Source organism: Marmota monax, unplaced genomic scaffold, assembly GCF_021218885.2.
Source record: "Marmota monax isolate L192 unplaced genomic scaffold, Marmota_monax_Labrador192_F-V1.1 WCK01_AAM20220418_F8-fsc00001, whole genome shotgun sequence".
NCBI classification, from domain to species: Eukaryota; Metazoa; Chordata; class Mammalia; order Rodentia; family Sciuridae; genus Marmota; species Marmota monax.
In genome coordinates, this window is record NW_026693777.1 from 33,132,559 (window position 1) to 33,152,785 (window position 20,227).

The following is a 20,227-nucleotide window of genomic DNA, read 5'->3' on the forward strand; positions in this document are numbered from 1 at the left end:
GGGTGTCAGGGAGAGCCCCCACCACATCCAGGGTAGAGGGGACTCTTCCCTCCAGGGGGGATACCCCTCTTCTCTGGGTTTCGGGGGGAGCATCCACCGCACCCAGGGTAGAGTGGATTCCCTCCTCCAGGGGGTAGATTTCTCTGATCCCGTTGTCAGGGGTTTCCCTTCCGCACCCAGAATAGCAGGGTCTTCCCGCTCCAAGGTGTTTACCCCTCTGACCCGGTGTCGTGAAGAGCCCCCACCACACCCATTTTAGATGGGACTCCCCCTTCCAAAGGAGAGACCCTTCTTACACGTGTGTAGGGAGGAGCTTCCACCACACCCATGGTAGAGGGGACTCCCCCCTCCATGGAGGAGACCCCTTTGACCTGAGTGTCTGGGGGAACTCCCCACAATACCCAGGTTAGAGGTGTCGCCCCTCCTCCATGGGGGAGACTCCTCTAAGTTGGGTATTGGGGGAAGCTCTCCACTGCATCCATGGTAGAGGGGACAGCCGCTTCCTAAGGGGAGACCCCTCTAACCTGGATGTCCAGGTGTACTTTCCATCGCCCCCAGAGTAGAGAGGACGCCAGGCTCCAGGGGGAAACCCCTCTAATCTGGGTGTCGGGTGGAGCTCCCCACCGTACCCAGGTTAAAGGGAACTCCTCTATTCATGATGGAGACACCTCTACACTTGGTGTCAGGCTGCAGCTCCCCACAGCACCCAGCATAGAGGGGACTCCTTCTATGGGGGTGAGACCCCTCTACACTGCGTGATGGAGGGAGCTCGCATACCATTCCATCCATGGTAGAGGAGACTCCCTTTTCCAGGAGTGAGACTTCTCTACCCTGGTTGTCGGGGGGAGCTTGCATACCATTGCACTCAGAGTAGGGTAGAGGAGACTCATCCCTCCAAGGGGGGAGACCTCTCTAACCTGGGAGTCTTGGGGAGCGCGCATACCATTCCACCCAGGGTAGAAGGAACTCCTCCCTCCAGGGGGGAGACCCCTCACACCAGGTTGTCCAGGGGAGCTCCCATACCGTCGCACTCAGGGCAGGGTGGACTCCAACCTGGGAATTGGGGGAGTTTGCATACGTTTGCACCTAGGGTAGAGGTGACTCCCCCTTCCAAGAGGAGACCCCTCTAACTTAGTTGTCAGGGGAAGCTCGCATACCATCGCACCCACGGTAGAGGGTACTCTCCCCTCCAGGGGAAGACCCCAATAACCTGGGTTTCGGGGGGATCTCGCATACTTTCATACCCAGAGTAGAGGGGAGTCCCTCTTCCTGGAGGGAGACCCCACTAACCTGGAGATCTCACATTCCTTCGCACCCTGGGTATAAGTGACTCCCTTCTCCAGGGGCAAGTCCCCTTTAACCTGGATGTTGGGGGAGCTCGCATACCATCGCCACCAGGTTGGAGAGGACTCCCCCTCCAGGGGAGAGATCCTTCTAACCTAGGTGACTGGGGGATATCTTATAACATAGCACCCAGGGTACAGTGTACTTCCCCTTCCTGGGGAGAGACCCCTATAACCTGGGTATCAGGGGGGAGCTCCTATATCATTGCACAAATGGTAAAGAGGACTCTCCCCTAAGGGTGGAGAGCCCCTTAACCTGGGTGTCCGGATAAGCTCCCCACTGCACCCTGGGTAGAGTGGACTACCTCCTCCATCTTATCACAGGAAATAGAAAATATATGTAAATTATATATATATATATATATATATATATATATATATATATATATAATTTACGTATATTTTAAATTATATATATATATATATATATATATATATATAATTTCACCTCAGAATAAGTACTTTGTTTCTGATAATTATACTTGCTCAAAGATGATGTTGTTGACTTACAGAAGACTCAATTTCCCATATTTGTTCAGCTAAAATACATTTTATTTCATTTCTTGTAATAATTTAGAGAGAATTAATAAAATCCTTCAGGATTTGCTAAGTCACTCTCAGGTTTCAAATATACTGAAGTCCTATAAAATCATCCCCTCTCACTTATCTGTATCTCTAAAGTGGTATTTCTGGTGGGTCAAATAAAGTAGATATGAATATAATGGTGGATCCCATGAAATTCTACCAGTTCAAAGTTAGAGACTTCAGAAACTTCTCACCTGGCTAATCCCATCATTTCACTCTCCCTCCCCATTCTTGCAGTCATGGTGGGCTAGTCACTGGTGCTGGTAAGTTGGCCCTTATAGAAATACTGACAAAATGCTTTCACTTATCCAAGAAAGATGGATAGTGTCCAATTTTTTTTTAGTCCATGCTCATAAGGCTTGTAAAGAATTTAATTCCTGTGCACAGGGTGCCAGGAAAGACATTGACATAACCCTGAAAATATGAGCAAGAAAACATTTATTTTTAAAGAAGGAAATAGATATATGTTTTGGGTCTGAGGATGAGCTGTGTTCAAGGAGCTGTGACAGGGCTGGATGCAGTGATCTAAGGAAGAACCAGAGTTCCCAGGAATCTGAAAGATGGAAAAGAATTGGGATTTTCCTCTGAATTTTGAAGATAAAATTTCAAATAGCAAATCAATTAAATGTAAAGTGATGGAAAGGATATGTAAAATAAAACAGGGAAATTCATCCTTTTTTATCAAAGAAACTCAGGCATCAATCACTTTTTAGTGTCAGGTGTTTGGACAACAGTTGATAGACTGTATGAATACAAAACTTGTGTAGGTTAACAAAAAAGTGAGAGGTGAGTGACATTATTTTCTCTTCTGACTGAGTAAAAAGCCAGGAAAACACAGGTTTCTCCTTGTCCATGCCTCATACTCTCCACACTGCCAAGAGAACAACTCTTTGGAATCCTCTGGATAGAGTTAAAGGCACTGAACACAAGTGTATCCCTTCAGCTCTCTGGAGCATCATTGTCCTCAGCAAAAGACAAACGGAAAAACAGCAATGGATTAGAAGCTATTTGGAGATTTGGTGTCAATGAATTGTAGTTGAGTGTTGATACATGTGTGCATAGGGGAGTGGATTGGAGGGGTGGTTTGGGGAAAAGCTGAAGGAGAGAGACAAAATATTCTGAGTGTTTATTTGATAACAGACAAATTGGTATTATCATTTATTATCCTATTATGCATCTCTGAGAAACTTTTCCTAATTTATCACAATATCTATCATTCTAATAAATAATTTAAAATAAGGTTTTTATATGTTGGTCATCAAAATGAAAGAAATAACAAAAAATTCTCTCCACATTGATTTCCTATCTATTAATATAAATGTTATAGATCAGATCAATTTATTTCATTTTCTTCTTAAGAATTATGGTTTATAATTCATACTAAGAAAAAAATAATAGTAGTAGTCCAGTTGCTAGCATAGGAAATAAGTATAGATTATTTCAAAATATATTTTCATTTCTAAACTTTGAAGTGAAAAGGCAGCTACACATGAGAACATTTGGAAATCAGAATTCAGTCACATTATCTTAGACTCTCCATAGAATATCTAGCAGCTTCTCGGTTACCTGATTATTAAGTTACTGTCAGTGTACATCAAACATGGAGTGTTTTCAGAATTCAAAATACATCTTAAGAGAATCTTTCATTTCTTGGTAAAGATGAAGTTTGATATCTAGCAAAATAATCTTACATTATCATCAAGATCAAAATATGATCATAGACAATAAAAATATAAGTATACATAATTGTTCTTTTCCATAAATTATAAAACTTGCTTTCCTGGAAGACTAGAAGCAAATGGCAATAAAAGTCATCCCCCTGATCTTACTAGTCTTAGAATATCATTCCCTGTCTTCATTCTACCAGAATTTAGTAATAGATAAAAAGTTTAGCAAGTGCCTAAACACCCACTGAATAGAAAGCACTAACAGGTAGAGAAGGGACAGAGTACAGTTGTAACACAGTTTTCTCAGATTCTAAGTGCATCCCATCAGGGTTACTCCTCACCCAGGCAGTAGAAGACTCCTATAGACAGAGAAGTAGAAAATAGAACTTTACCTTTTCCAGATGGAGTTGCCAGTGATCTCCTTTTGACCAAATTCTGATGTTAATTTACACTACTTTAATTATTTATGTATTCAGATTAAATGCTATATGTTCAAAGTGAACGTGAACACCTCTACAATTATACAATCTAGTAAATCTCCTAGTCTTTATATCTCTAATTCTTCCAAACTTCCATTCACTAGGAAATTTCTATAATGAATGGATTTTCTGTATACTCTTGACCTGATGCATTTTAATTTGGTCTCTGGCACTAAGGTTTGCTACAGTAATCCTTCACATCCTGCCAGTGAGCACTGAATTCCTCTTTGATATAAACAACCATTGCAATACACAAAGTCAATGTGATGTAAAGCCTTACAACATGATGCCAGGAAACGAATTTTATTGGATAAATGAGAAATTCCTTGCAGAGGGAATAATTACAGATAATATTTTTTTTCAGGGTTAAAAATATCTTTTACCAAATAGTTTGTAAATCTGAAGCAAAATATTAGTTGAATCCACTACAACTTGGTGTGTAAAGAATTTCTGAGCCCTAAATTTCTGTCATTAAACAGTTATCCAATCCTGTGAGTGATCATCAAGCCCCATGGTGGTTTCCTCCAATTACTATTTCACACCAGTAAATTCTATTGTTAAAGTGCTCAACTGGTTTTGCCATTTGTAGTTTAATAGAACAAAAATCTACTCCTTCACATGATGGCCTTTCAAATATTTTAAGATTCTCTCATTTATTTTCCAATACAAATTTTCTACTGCCTTAGCAACATCAACAGTTTTTTTAGAGTACATTTTTTATAATACTTTTTTAGGTTCGGTCTTTCTCACTCTGGAAGTTCAGCTATAACTTGTAAATAATCAACTATAAAGAAAATAAAGATTGGATTCTTTTCCCTCAGCAAATTCAACTCTTTGTATATTCTCTAATAAGGTTCATATACACAAGAAAACAAGTACAAGTGTGTTCATTGCAACATTTTCTTGAACATAAGAAGAGATAATAGGAACAATCTATGTGTTCATATGTTGGAGTTGTCAACTTACAATATTCACTGCAATAAAATATTCCACAATGATTACAATTAATAATTAATTAATATTAAATTTCATGTGTGAACACTTTGAAAATTTTTAAAAACAATGTTGAAGAATGAAATAAATTGAAAAATAATCAATTTTTTAGTAACAATCAAGTATGTATATACTTCTATAAAATAAAATTTAAACACTATCTGAGTAATAAAAATAAATTAAAAGTAATATAAGAGGAGGAGCTAATAGAAAATGTCAAGAATTGATATTAGATATGACCACAGTATCAACAATATGACATATATTTTTGAAGATCTAAAGCAGCCATGGTAAAAGGCCAATATTTGCTTTATTTGGGAGTAAATATGGGAAAGTATTGGAGATTTTTACCCTATTCTTTTGTTTTCTTTTTATCTAGAATTTTTAAAACTAAAGGTGACTCCCATAGCATTCTGTATGATACAAAGTTAGTGGATAGATGACTCCATGCATGTGAAAGCCCATGGACAAATGCATCACAAATATCCAGCATGAATGATGAACTTAATCAAACTAACAAACACATAAACAAGCAAAACACCAAGCAGAATGAGATGAGATGCAAAATATGACAATCAAATGACAATCAAATCTAATTGCTAAAAATATCTGTCACTGGTGATGTCATCAAAATATCATAATAAAAGATCCCCAGCCCACATCTCCTCACAGAAACAAACATTTAACAGCCACTCACAAAAATAAATAAATAAATAAATAAATAAATAAATAAATAAATAAATATTTAAAAAGAGCTTTTTGGTGGGGTTTGAGATCTAGTAGAATTTTCTGAAATCCTGGTAAATCCAAGTTTGAGAAAGGTCACTTTGAGGAGACACCTATGCACTTGTTGCAGGTCCAGTGGCTATAGTCCTCCCTGTGGACTTGAACCAGCACCAGCAACTTAGAAGAACTACACCTGCCCCACTTCTTTGCAATTCTACCTACAGCACCTTCTGCCAAGGGACTGTTCACATTAACAATGCCCACCAAACTGATGGAATCAAATATCTGGTTGTGATAAAACAAATCCACAAAATGTTCTCAGCATTTAGACACACAATAAAGGGCACATTTCACACACACACACACAAAAGTTAACATATTCAATGGTGAAAAGTTAAAAGCTTTTTGGTTAAGATCAGGAGTATGACAAGAATGCCCACCCTCATCACTTTTATTCAACATAATATTGAAATTCTTAGAGAAATTAGGCAAGAAAAAGAAAACATCACTGATAGAAATGAAAGAAATTCCAAAGAAATGGAATTTCTGTTCTGGAACCTAAATATTAAATATTATTAAGATCCTCCCAAATTAATCCATAATTTAAATATAATCCCAAATAAAATCTTATCAGGTTTTATTATAGAAATTGGAAAACTTATTAGAATTTATTTGTAAATGTGAAGGACCTAGAAAAACAATCACAACAATAAAATTTTGTAAAAGTAGAAAATTGGAGACCTAAACCTATCTGATTTCAAAACTTATTATAAAGATTTAGTAATCAAAATAATATGAGATTAATTTAAATATAGGCAAATAGATTGGTGAAGTCCAGAAAATGGCCAATTGAATACCGGCCAGTACAAAAAGGTAAAGATATCATTTTAAATAAATGATATTAGAATAATTAAGCAGGAAACAACAAAATCAAAACAAGCAAAAAGAAAAAAAAACTTTGACCCACACCTCACAAAGTAAACTATTTAACTCAAAATTGACATCAGACCAAACAGTAAAATCAAAAATTAAAAAGCTTCTTGAAGAAAATGAAGGGGAGGACTTGCGTTTCCTTGGATTATGTGAAAATTTTCTTACATTACATATGATACAAAAAGACTGTTGCTTAAAAAGCAAATTAATAAATTATGCTAAAAATTAATTTAAATTTTACCTTTAAAATCACAGTGCAAAGAAAGAAAAACAAGCCCCAAACTGGGAGAGAATAATTGAAAAGCATATTTGATAAAGAACTTTAATCAAAATAAAAAATTCAATCAGGAACATGGTGGCAGGTGGGGAGGAAGCACTCCCATGACCTCCTCAGCTACGCTGGCAGAGAGAGACTTCAGAACGACTGGATGCTGTCTGCTCAGGAACGTCCAACAAAGCTGGGCTGAGGTGAAACCTAAGCGAGGAGTTTGAGCTTCTCAGAGGTGGCAGCCTGCTCGCCACCCCGCACACGGATGTACTGGCTGGTTGACTGGCGACCTGCCGCAGCGGACGCAGCAACTCAGCCCTACGGGAGACCCTCCAGCGGCAAAGAGAAACGAAACTTCGGAACCTTTGAGGAGGTGCCAACCGAGCCTCCATGGGCCAGGGGACCGAGGTCTGAGATTGTGATTTAGGAGAGACAGACCAGACCCACCCTTCCAATCGGATACCCTGGCAAGGAGACCTGTGTCCACCATGGCAGAGAACAGACGTCATCACAGTTCGGTGGATGGAATCACTTCCCAGCCAAATCAGCTACAACAGGTGTGTGACCCTCACCCCACCATATCCATACAGCTGGGAAATCTCAAAAATCTCTCCCTAGCTCTCCGTGGGCATGATTATCAGAGCCCAGAGAAACAGGAGGGGCACCTGACCTCCAACTCCCCCTCCCACCAGCGGTGACAGCTGAGGTTTTTTTCACCAGCTCCTGGGGACGTGGCTACCAGGGTCGGGGTGAATGGTAAACAGAGAGAGTGCCCAGTCGTTCAAGAGAACAGGGCATCCAGGGGGCTGCAGGCCCGGAGTGTAGCTAGATCTGTGGAGAACAGCACCAGTGAGTGGGGCCTGGCTGGCAGGAGAAGCCGGGTGGGAGGGTGGGGGGGATTGGAGACCAGGAGGGGCCCTGGGCGACCAGGATTAGAGAACCGCCCAGCTGGGGAAGAGGAGCCACCTCACAGAGATTGTTTCCTGTGTATTGAGGGCAGAAGCTTGGCCCAGAGGGCACAGCTCCACATACTGGAAGAGAATATAATAGAACTCCAAGACTGCATTTTTTTTTTTTTTCCTTTTCAAATTTTTATTTTTCCCTTTTCTTTTATTCTACCTATTTTTACTAAATGCAAATAGGTGAATGTTCCAAGGCTGTCTGTAGTGCTCGCTCCCAAGTCCCTAGATATCCCCAAATATTCTGGTCCATTCTCCTGTTAATATCCCCCCTCAGTAGAGCAATCTTCCAAGGTAGCTAAGATATACTAACCACCATACCATCACATCACCCAACCTAAACATAAAGTCCGAATACCAAACCGCAGATCGCTGTACACCATCAGAATCCATATGCCTTTTATGAAATGAATGAATTTGCTTTAAATTACAAAATAAACCCAACATCTCTAGACATAGTCTCCCATCACAAAGGAGAGATCCCGGAGATATACAAAACCAAAACAAATTTATAGGAGAAAATAGTAACACAGCAGTCAAACAGAGCTGGAAAGTAACATGAGCATCATGAAAAACAAGGGAAAAAAGGATTACAAACAATGCAGGACAGCTTAAATTTACAGGAGAACCTAGAGGCATCAGAAAAATGGTCAGATAAAGAACTCAAGGCATACCTGACTCAGATGGAATGGAATCATAAAGAGGACATTAGACAGCAAATGCAAACAATGAAAGAACACTTCGACAATGAATTACATAAACAAACTCAAGAAGCAAAAGAACAACTCTACCAGGAGATAGACATTATGAAAAGAAGTCAAACAGTAATCCTAGAAATGAAGGAAACTATAAACCAAATTAAAGACTCAAATGAGAGTATTACCAGTAGAGTAGATGAAGTGGAAGTCAGAACATCAGACAATGAAGACAAAATATATCATCTCGAAAAGAGTCTAGTCAACTCAGAAATGCTGGTAAGAAACCAGAAGCAAAATATCCAAGAGATATGGGATATTATTAAAAAAAAAAACAAACTTAAGAGTCATTGAGATAGAGGAAGGTATAGAGGTCCAAACTAAAGGAGTGAGCAATCTATTGAATGAAATAATTTTAGAAAACTTTCCAGACATGAAAAATGAAACGGATGTCCAAATCCTAGAAGCCTACAGGATGCCAAACATACAAAATCACAATAGATCAACTCCAAGACACATTATTATGAAGATATCCAACATACAGAACAAGGAGAGAATATTAAAAGCTACAAGAGAAAGGAGGCAGATTACATTCAGGGGTAAACCAATTAGGTTAACGGCTGATTTTTCATCAGGGACGCTGAAAGCGAGAAGATCCTGGCACAATGTATTTCAAACAGCTGAAAGATAATGGGTGTCAATCAAGAATATTGTATCCAGAAAAATTAAGCTTCAGGTTTGAAAATGAAATAAAAATCTTTCAAGATAAACAAAAGTTAAAAGAATTTGCAGCCAGAAAACTGGCACTGCAAAGCATTTTGGGCAAAACAATACACAAAGAGGAAATGAAAAATAACAACCAAAATCAACAGTGGGAGGTACCTCGGTAAAGGGGGGGAGGAAAACTAATCAAAGAGGGAAAAACAAACCAAATTTTAAAAATAAATAAATAAATAAATAAACAAACAAACAAACAAACAAGACTGGAGGTACAAACCATATATCAATAGTAACCCTAAACATTAATAGCTTAAACTCACCAATTAAGTGACATTGGCTGGTAACCTGATTAAATAAACAGATCCAACAATATGCTGCCTTCAGGAGACTCATCTGATAGGAAAAGACATACACAGGCTGAAGGTGAAAGGTTGGGAAAAATCATACCACTCACATGGTCCTTGGAAGCAAGCAGGGGAGGCTATCATCATATCGAATAAGATCGACTTCAAGCCTAAGTTAATCAAAAGGGATAAAGAAGGACACTATATACTGTTAAAGGGAACCATTAACCAACAAGACACAACAATTATCAATATTTATGCACCAAACAATGGTGCTGCTATGTTCATAAAACAAACTCTCCTCAAGTTCAAGAGTCAAATAGACCATAACACAATAATTATGGGTGACTTCAACACACCTCTCTCACCATTGGACAGATCTTCCAAACAAAAGTTGAATAAAAAAACTATAGACCTCAAGAACACAATTAATAACCTAGACTTAATTGACATATATAGAATATATCAACCATCATCAAGCAGATATACTTTTTTCTCAGCAGCACATGGATCCTTCTCAAAAATAGACCATATATTATGCCATAGGGCAACTCTTAGAAATTATAAAGGAGTGGAGATAATGCCATGCATCTTATCTGATAATAATGGAATGAAACTGGAAATCAACGATAAAAGAAGCAAGGAAAAATCCTACCTACATCACTTGGAAAATGAACAATATGTTACTGTATGATCAATGGGTTACAGAGGACATAAAGGAGGAAATCAAAAAATTATTAGAGATAAATGAAAATACAGACACAACATATCGGAATCTATGGGACACAATGAAAGCAATTCTAAGAGGAAAATTCATTGCTTGGAGTTCATTCCTCAAAAAAATAAAAAACCAACAAATAAATGATCTCACACTTCATCTCAAAACCCTAGAAAAAGAAGAGCAAAACAACAGCAAATGTAGTAGAGGGCAAGAAATAATTAAAATCAGAGCTGAAATCAATGAAATTGAAACAAAAGAAACAATTGAAAAAATTGACAAAACTAAAAGTTGGTTCTTTGAAAAAATAAATAAGATCGACAGACCTTTAGCCATGCTAACAAAGAGAAGAAGAGAGAGAACTCAAATTACTAGCATACGGGATGAAAAAGGCAATATCACAACAGACACTACAGAAATACAGAATATAATTATAAATTATTTTGAAACCTTATATTCCAATAAAATAGAAGATAGTGAAGACATCAATAAATTTCTTAAATCACATTATTTGCCCAGATTGAGTCAGGAGGATATACACAACATGAACAGATCAATATTAATGGAGGAAATAGAAGAAACCATCAAAGGCTACCAACCAAGAAAAGCCCAGGACCGGATGGGTATACAGCAGAGTTTTACAAAACCTTTAAAGAAGAACTAATACCGATACTTTTCAAGCTATTTCAGGAAATAGAAAAAGAGGGAGCTCTTCCAAATTCATTCTACGAGGTCAACATCACCCTGATTTCAAAACCAAAGACACTTCAAAGAAAGAAAACTATAGACCGATATCTCTAATTAACATAGATGCAAAAATCCTCAATAAAATTCTGGAAAATCAGCTACAAAAACATAACAAAAAGATTGTGCACCATGATCAAGTAGGATTCATCCCTGGGATGCAAGCCTGGTTCAACATACGGAAATCAGTAAATGTAATTCACCACATCAATAGACTTAAAGATAAGAACCATATGATCATCTAAATAGATGCAGAAAAAGCATTCGACTAAGTACAGCATCCCTTTATGTTCATAACACTAGAAAAACTAGGGATAACAGGAACTTACCTCAACATTGTAAAAGCTATCTATGCTAAGCCTCAGGCTAGCATCATTCTAAACGGAGAAAAATTGAAGGAATTCCCTCTAAAATCTGGAACAAGACAGGGATGCCTTCTCTCACCACTTCTATTCAACTTAGTTCTCGAAACACTGGCCAGAGCAATTAGACAGATGAAAGAAATTAAAGGCATAAAGATAGGTAAAGAAGAACTTAAATTAGCACTATTTGTGGATGACATGATCCTATACCTAAAAGACCCAAAAGGTTCCACCAAGAAACTTCTAGAGCTAGTAAATGAATTTAGCAAAGTGGCAGGATATAAAATCAACATGCATAAATCAAAGGTATTCCTGTATATTAGTGACAAATCCTCTGAAATGGAAATGAGGATAACCACCCCATTCACAATATCCTCAAAAAAAATAAAATACTTGGGAATCAACCTAACAAAAGAGGTGAAAGACCTATACAGTGAAAACTACAGAACTCTAAAGAGAAAAATAGAAGAAGACCTTAGAAGATGGAAAGATATACTTTGTTCATGGATAGGCAGAACTAACATCATTAAAATGGCGATATTACCAAAAGTACTCTATAGGTTTAATGCAATGCCTATCAAAATCCCAACGGCATTAGAAATAAATAGAAATAAATAGAAAAAGCAATCATGAAATTCACCTGGAAAAATAAAAGACCCAGAATAATAAAAGCAATTCTAAGCAGGAAGAGTGAAACAAGCAGTATAGTGATACCAGATTTTAAACTATACTACACAGCAATAGTAACAAAAACAGCATGGTACTGGTACCAAAACAGGCAGGTAGACCAGTGGTACAGAATAGAGGACACAGAGACCAATCCACAAAATTACAACTACCTTATATTAGACAAAGGTACTAAAAGCATACAATGGAGAAAAGATAGCATCTTCAACAAATGGTGCTGGGAGAACTGGAAATCCATACACAACAAAATGAAATTGAATCCCTTTCTCTCACCATGCACAAAAGTTAACTCAAAATGGATCAAGGAGCTAGGAATCAAACCAGAAACTCTGCATCTAATAGAAGAAAAAGTTGGCTTTAATCTCCATCTCGTGGGGTCAGGCTCCAAATTCCTTAATAGGACACCTATAGCACAAGAGTTAAAATCAAGAATCAACAAATGGGACATACTCAAACTAAAAAGTTTTTTTTTCTCAGCAAGAGAAACAATAAGAGAGGTAAATAGGGAGCCTACATCCTGGGAACAAATTTTTACCCCTCACACTTCAGATAGCGCCCTAATCTCCAGAGTATACGAAGAACTCAAAAAATTAAACAATAAGAAAACAAATAACCCAATCAACACATGGGCCAAGGATCTGAACAGACACTTCTCAGAGAAGGATATACAATCAATCAACAAATACACGAAAAAATGCTCACCATCTCTAGCAATAAGAGAAATGCAAATTAAAACACTCTAAGATACCATCTCACTCCAGTAAGAATGGCAGCCATTATGAACTCAAACAACAACAAGTGCTGGCGAGGGTGTGGGGAAAAGGGTACACTTGTACATTGCTGGTGGGACTGCAAATTGGTGCAGCCAATTTGGAAAGCAGTATGGAGATTCCTTGGAAAGCTGGGAATGGAACCACCATTTGACCCAGCTATTCCCCTTCTCGGACTATTCCCAAAAGACCTAAAAAGACCATACTACAGAGTTACAGCTACATCAATGTTCATAGCAGCATCATTCACTATAGCTAGACTGTGGAACCAACCTGGATGTCCTTTAATAGATCAATGAATTAAAAAAATTGGCATTTATACACAATGGAATATTACTTTTCACTAAAAAATAACAAAATCATGGCATTTGCAGGGAAATGGATGGCATTAGAGTAGATTATGCTAAATGAAGTTAGCCAATCCCTAAAAAACAAATGCCGAATGTCTTCTTTGATATAAGGGGGGAGACTCAAAACAGAGCAGGGAGGAAGAGTATGAGAAGAAGATTACCATTAAACAGGGACGAGAGGTGGGAGGGAATGGGAGAGAGAAGGGGAATTGCAGGGAAGATGGAAGGAGACCCTCATTGTTATACAGAATTACATATAAGAGGATGTGAGGGGGAAGGGAAAAAAGAGAGAGAGTGAGAAATGAGTTACAGTAGATGGGGTAGAGAGAGATGATGGTAGGGGAGGGGAGGGGAGGGGGGATAGGAAGGGGATAGGAAGGGCAGCAGAATACAACAGACACTAGTATGGCAGTATGTTTAAACGTGACTGTATAAACAATGTGATCCTGCAATCTGTACACGTGGGGAAAATAAGAATTCATACCCCATTTGAATCAAATGTATGTATATGATATGTCAAGATCATTGTAATGTTTTGAGCAACTAATAAATAAATAATTCACAGACCTTAATAATTAGAAAGCAAAGTACCAATCAAAAATGGCCAAAAGATTTGAACATTCATTTCACCAAAGAAGATACATAAATATTTCAATAAGCATAGAATAATCCCAACATAATTGGAGAAATTAAAATTATAACCATGTGGAGTTATTACAGTACACCTCCAGAATGATTGAAATGCAAAAGCCAGACCCCACACAGTGTTGAGAAGCAAACAGATGAACTGAAACTCTCATTTACTGCTAGGGGAATACTTAGAAAACCAATATGCTTTTCTTCAAAGGTTGAAAAAAAATCCACCTGTATACATGCAAACACATACACATTGTATAAGGCATTTTTCCAAAAATGAAAAATAAGAAATTAAATATTTGTACAAACTTGTACACAAATGCTGGTAACAACTGCACTTAAAATAAAAATAAAATAAAATAAAAAAATAAAAATAAAAATAAATGAAAGCAAAAGAAATGCCTATCAACAGGTGAGTAGATTCAGAAAGTGTAATATACATGTACAACACAGGCTAGGCAGATTAATGTCGCCCTCAAAGATACAGTTTAATCCCCATTACCTATGAGTATGTTTATTGAAAGTCGAATGGAATATTGCCATTATGATTAGGGGTATAGACCTTGAATCAATCTAATCATGTGTATCCTTATAAAGGGAGAATTCTTCCTGGATGCAGTAAAAACAGAGAAAGGTGTGATGACTAAAGATAGGTCGTCTTGCTGTCCTGAAAGATTGGAGGAAGTGAGCCATCAAGCAACAGAATTCAGAAGGTCTGTAGAATCTGTAAAAAAGAAAACAGATTTTTCCCTAGAGACTCCAGAGAAAACAATCCTATGCATAGCTTGAGTTTTGACAGTCAAACATACACTAAACTTCTTACCTCAGACTTGAAAGATAAAAATTTATAATGTTTAAGCTTCCAAGTTTATAGTAATTTGTTATGGCATCCACTTGGCAATAAAAATTGCTATATGTAGCAATACATATGAATCTCAAAATGATTTTGCAGATTGAAAAGACAGACACAATTCCATCTATATAAAACTCCAAAAATTCAAACTGGTCTTAATTGACAAAGGATATATCATTGATCATTTGGGAACAGGGTAGAAAGGAGGGATATTTTATCATTAGGAGGAATCTCTTGGGATGATAGATGTGTGGTGATGTTTTGACATATTTATGTAACATTGTTTACTCGCTGCTTGCTTTCTGTGTCTCCCACTAAAATTCATGGTCTATGGCCAAGATTGGCAAATTATGGCTCCCAAGGGAAAAATATGGCTCATAGTCTGTTTATGTATGACCCACAAGCTAAGAAGGATTTTTGTATTTATAAGGAGATATAAAACAAAAAAGAAGAAGAATATACAACAGAAAGTATATGGACCTCAAAAAGCCTAATATTTACTACCTAGCCTGTTATAGAAAGTCTCCCAATCCATATCCTATCTGGTAAGGTATTTGGTTTAGTATGGTAAACCGAAGAACAATGTTTGACATGTAAAAGGTGAAATTTTAACCCATTAAATCCAAATTTTTCAATTCTGTGAACATAATAAATATTCAAATATTGTTTCGAAGTTGCCACAAGTGATGTGTTTATTTGTTGCATAATTTAGCTTCATATAGGTGTTCCACAACTGGGATAATGGACACAATGGGTTACTGTGTGCATGTAAGTGTATGCATAATGATTGAGAGCAGGAACAGGGGAAACTACTCCAAGATGACTGCTTAACAATACAAAAGATAGCCAGGCGTGATGGCACACACCTGTAATCCCAGCAGTTGGGAGGTTGAGGCAGGAGGATTGTGTTTTTCAAAGCCAGCCTTAGCAAAAGTGAGGCACTAAGCACCTCAGTGAGACCCTGTTTCTGAATAAAATACAAAATAGGGCTGGAGATGTGGCTCAGTGATCAAGTGCACCTGAGTTCAATCCTTGGAACCCCTCCCCCAAATTATTTTATCAGTATTAGACAGAAATTAACATAACAAAATACAAAATTCTTCTGAGTAAATTTGTTCAGTGACTGGTTTTCCATGAACCATGCTTATTTAGTAGACACATTGAGTAAAGACTTGCAAAAGTGTTGAATAAAATAGTTTCTGCTGGTTATTCATGTCATTTCAAAATATCACCAACACCAAGCAGAATTGTCTTCATTCACCATCACCTATATAGAGCAGTGTGAAATGTGTTCTTATCAAGGAAAATAAAATATTTTATATCATATTATACATGTAAATAGATATATTATCTTTGTGATCTAGAGATATATGCCTATGATTAATACAAAGTTGACATCAAAGTGGCACTTCTTTCAGGGGGAGAGAAGGTCATTATTAATCATTCAAAGTTTTTACATAATCAAGGAAAAAAAGGAAATATAAACCAAAAGAGAAAAATACACAAAATTAAAAAAGTAATTAAATGGCTAAGGCTGATTTTATCACTTTTTATTATCATAGTTTAATTCAAGTAAATCTTTTAGACCAGTCAAAATTATTTGCTTTAATATTACAGTAATTACATTTAGAAATGTCCAGACAAATCTAAAATGTGGACAATCCTGTGAGTTTACTTTGATTGTAGGAAAAGAGCATTTCTTATCACTACAGAAACCTGGCCAGGTTTCAGATACCGACTCTTCAGCTTGGACATAGCTGCTTTCATTTCTTTGTTCCTCAGAGTGTAGATAACAGGGTTTAGGATAGGAGTAAAGATGGTGTAGAACACAGCAAGCACCTTGTCAACTGAGTAACCACTGAAGGGCCACACATAGATAAAAATGCAGGGTCCAAAAAAGAGTATGACCACAGTGATGTGAGCAGTCAGCGTGGAGCGGGCCTTGGCCATGCTAGCAGAGGAGTGGCTCCTGACTGTGATAAGAATCACAGTGTAGGACACCACCAAGAGGAGAAAGGAGCTCAATGAAAGAAAGCCACTGTCTGCAACTATTAGTAAGCTGATCACATAAGTGTCTCTACAGGCTAGCTTGGTCACTAGAGGCAGGTCACAGAAAAAACTGTCAACCTGATTAGGGCCACAAAAAGGCAAGTTAACAGTAAATGCCAGCTGGCTAGTGGTATGGATGAAGCCCACAGACCATGGAATGAGAACAAGAATTATACAAACACGGCGGCTCATGATGGTCATGTAATGCAGAGGCTTGCAGATGGCAACATAGCGGTCATAGGCCATGGATACAAGGATAACCATTTCACTGCCAGCAAAGAGATGAACACAGAAAATCTGAGTCAGGCAGGCTTCAAAAGAAATAGTCTTGTGCTCAACCAGTAAGTCTGCAATCATTTTGGGGGTAGCAAAAGAGGCAACACATATGTCTATGAAAGAGAGGTTTGCAAGCAGAAAGTACATGGGGGTGTGAAGGCGGGAATCCGAGGTCACCGTGAGGATGATGAGAAAGTTGCCCAGCAGAATTGCAAGGTAGAGCAGTGAGAAGATGAGAAACAAGACAGGCTGTAGCTCCTTGGAACTGGAGAGTCCCAGCAACACAAATTCTGTCACCCGAGAATGATTCATTTTCATTGGAAAAGCTTATATCTACCTACAGGAGCAGGAGACAAATAGAGTCTGGTTGGTGAATTGAGCATAGATACACCATCCTAATTTTGCCTCAGTCAATAAGAATTCTATTTTTTATTCAATTGTATATATTGTGTTTGCAGGCCTCTCACAGCAAAAAGCTCTGAAGCACTCAAAATAAAATGAATAGATCCAGAATAAGATAAAAATTCAAAACTCTTCAGGAAAAAGAGGATGGTGGTCTGGCAGTTAGAAGAGAACTCCAACCAATTGATTCATTGAATTATAAAATTGAAGAAGTTCAATCAGTGAATTGATGAATGAAAATGGCTTCAGACAGGTTGTTTGCCATCACAGAATCCCAACCTTTAATCTACGAAGACAAAAACCTATCATTTTTTTATCACATCAAATAAGAACTCTGAAAAATTATGAGTTCTACCAAAGGCAAATACAACTTTATAAAATTAACATTTTCACATTACATTAAAACCAAAAGTATAAATTCAAAATTATATCATTTAAATAAGCAAGATAAATTTATGATTCCGGAAATTAGTGGTTATTCTTCACTGCTAAATGAAGGAGACAGAGAGGCTCAGGAACTTTTGGGGTGCTGGTAGTGACCTTCTTGATGTGATTGACACTTACCTTTGCTTTTTTAGGATACACCAAGGAGAGTAGTTATTGTTGCCGCTCTCTCATGGGTTCTAAAGAACAGCTGCTATGGGCTGGGGATATGGCTCAAGCAGTAGTGCCCTCGCCTGGCATGCGTGCAGCGCTGGGTTCGATCCTCAGCACCACATAAAAAAAGTAAAATAAAGATGTTGTGTCCACCAAAAACTAAAAAATAAATATTAAAAAATTCTCTCTCTCTCTTTAAAAAAAAGAAAAGAAAAAGAACAGGTGCTATAACACATGAAGATCTCTTATCTCCTTAATATGGTTGTTTGGGAATTGGTTTCTTCAGAAGCTCTCCTTCCACAACTTGGTAGTAATAGAAATATTATTTAAGTGTTTAATAGTTGAGATTTGTTTACTAAAAAATTTCCATTCTTGAAGTTTTCCCCCTGATGCTAAATACCTATGAGTGTGATAAGAAGAAAGCCAAGTGCCTCTCTTTCCTCCAAAGTAATATCTGATATCATTAATGATAAAAATTTATGTAAACATCTTCCCCCTTTTGCCACTGGCAGGGTTGGTCAATGTGGACAGATATCTTAAATCAAGGCTTTTGTGTTTTAAAGTTTAAAATGAAGATGAGATGTTGGGCAACCAAACTATATAAGTTAATTCTTTTGACATTAATTCACTATGTGAGAACTTAAGCGTCACCTTTTCTCAGAGTTCTGTGCTGCATGCTGGTTTTAAAACAATTAGAGTGTAAACTGTCACCCTGAACACTGTCCATAGATGTTAACTGTGTTCTTTTGGAACAGGTGATGAGCCTTTTTGTCCTTACTTCCTGACCAGCATGGTCCTTACTAGATGAAACAAGAATAGATTTCCTACTTAGTAATAACAACAGTCCTTCTATACCCAATAAAAGCCCTGTGCCACAGTGAATTATAAATCTAATGGGAAAATATTCTGGGTTAAAATTGAAGCTGTGTTATCAAGCAGATGCATGGAATTGAGCAACTCCTTTAACCTTTCAAAGCACATTGTCTGCAGGCATAAAATTGAGACTATGATTGCCATTAAAGAGACACAAAAAATGTTTCCTAGAAAATTATATAGATGAAATATCTTATCACAGGTAATAGATGCAAACACTCTCAATGTACTATTTCACCTCAGAGTAAGTACTTTGTTTCTGATAATTATACTTTCTCAAAGATGATGTTGTCTGACTTACAGAAGACTCAATTCCCCATTATTAGATCAGCTAACATAAAGTTTGTTTCATTTCTTCTAATAATTTGAGATAATTAATAAAATCCTTCAGGATTTCCTAAGTTACTCTCAGGTTTCAAGTATACTTAAGTCCTATAAAATCACCCTCTCCCACCATCTGTGTCTCTAAAGTGGTATTTCTGGTGGGTCAAGTAAAGTAGGGATGTGTTTAATTGTGGATCCCATGAAAATCTACCAGTTCAAAGTTAGAGACTTCAGAAACTTTCTCACCTGGCTAATCCCACCATTTCACCTTCCCTCCTCTTCCATTGCATTTGTGACGGACTAGTCACCAGTACTGATACATTGGCCCTTATAGAGATACTGACAAAATGCTTCCACTTATCCAAGAAAAAGGGATGGTATCCAAAAATTTTTTATTCCATGGTCATAAAACTTGTAAAGAATTTAATTCCTGTGCACTGGGTGCCAGGAAAGACATTGATATAACCCTGAAGATATAAGCAAGAAAATACTTATTTTTGAAGAGGGAAATATATACAGGCTTTGGGTCTCAGGATGAGATGTGTTCAAGGAGCTGTGACAGGGCTGGATGCAGTGATCTACGAAAGAACCAGAGTTCCCAGGAATCTGAAAGATGGAAGAGAATTGGGGTTGGCATGAAGTTTTCCTCTGAATTTTGAAGATAAAATTTCAAATAGCAAATCAATTATATGTAAAGTGATGGAAAAAATATGTAAAATCAAACAGGGAAATTCTTCCTGGTTTATCAAAGAAATGCAGGCCTCAATCACTTTTTAGTGTCAGGTGTTTGGACAACAGCTAATAGACTGTATGAATACAAAACTTGAGTAGAGTAAGAAAATAGTTAGAGATATGTGACTCTCTATTTTCTCTT

The 20,227-nt window shown here is 37.4% G+C and overlaps 1 protein-coding gene across 1 annotated transcript; it reads right to left on the reverse strand.

The window, feature by feature from the left end:
• Positions 1 to 16,503: 16,503 nt before the first annotated feature.
• On the reverse strand, positions 16,504 to 17,475 carry LOC124104539 (olfactory receptor 4K15-like). The gene has a single exon (XM_046461529.1). It carries the CDS (start codon positions 17,473 to 17,475, stop codon positions 16,504 to 16,506), a length of 972 nt encoding a protein of 323 aa, XP_046317485.1.
• Positions 17,476 to 20,227: the final 2,752 nt, after the last annotated feature.

What these genes read in the sequence shown, in the direction of transcription:
- LOC124104539 (XM_046461529.1), bottom strand. Translation starts at nt 17,475, where the DNA reads ATGAAAATGAATCATTCTCGGGTGACAGAATTTGTGTTGCTGGGACTC.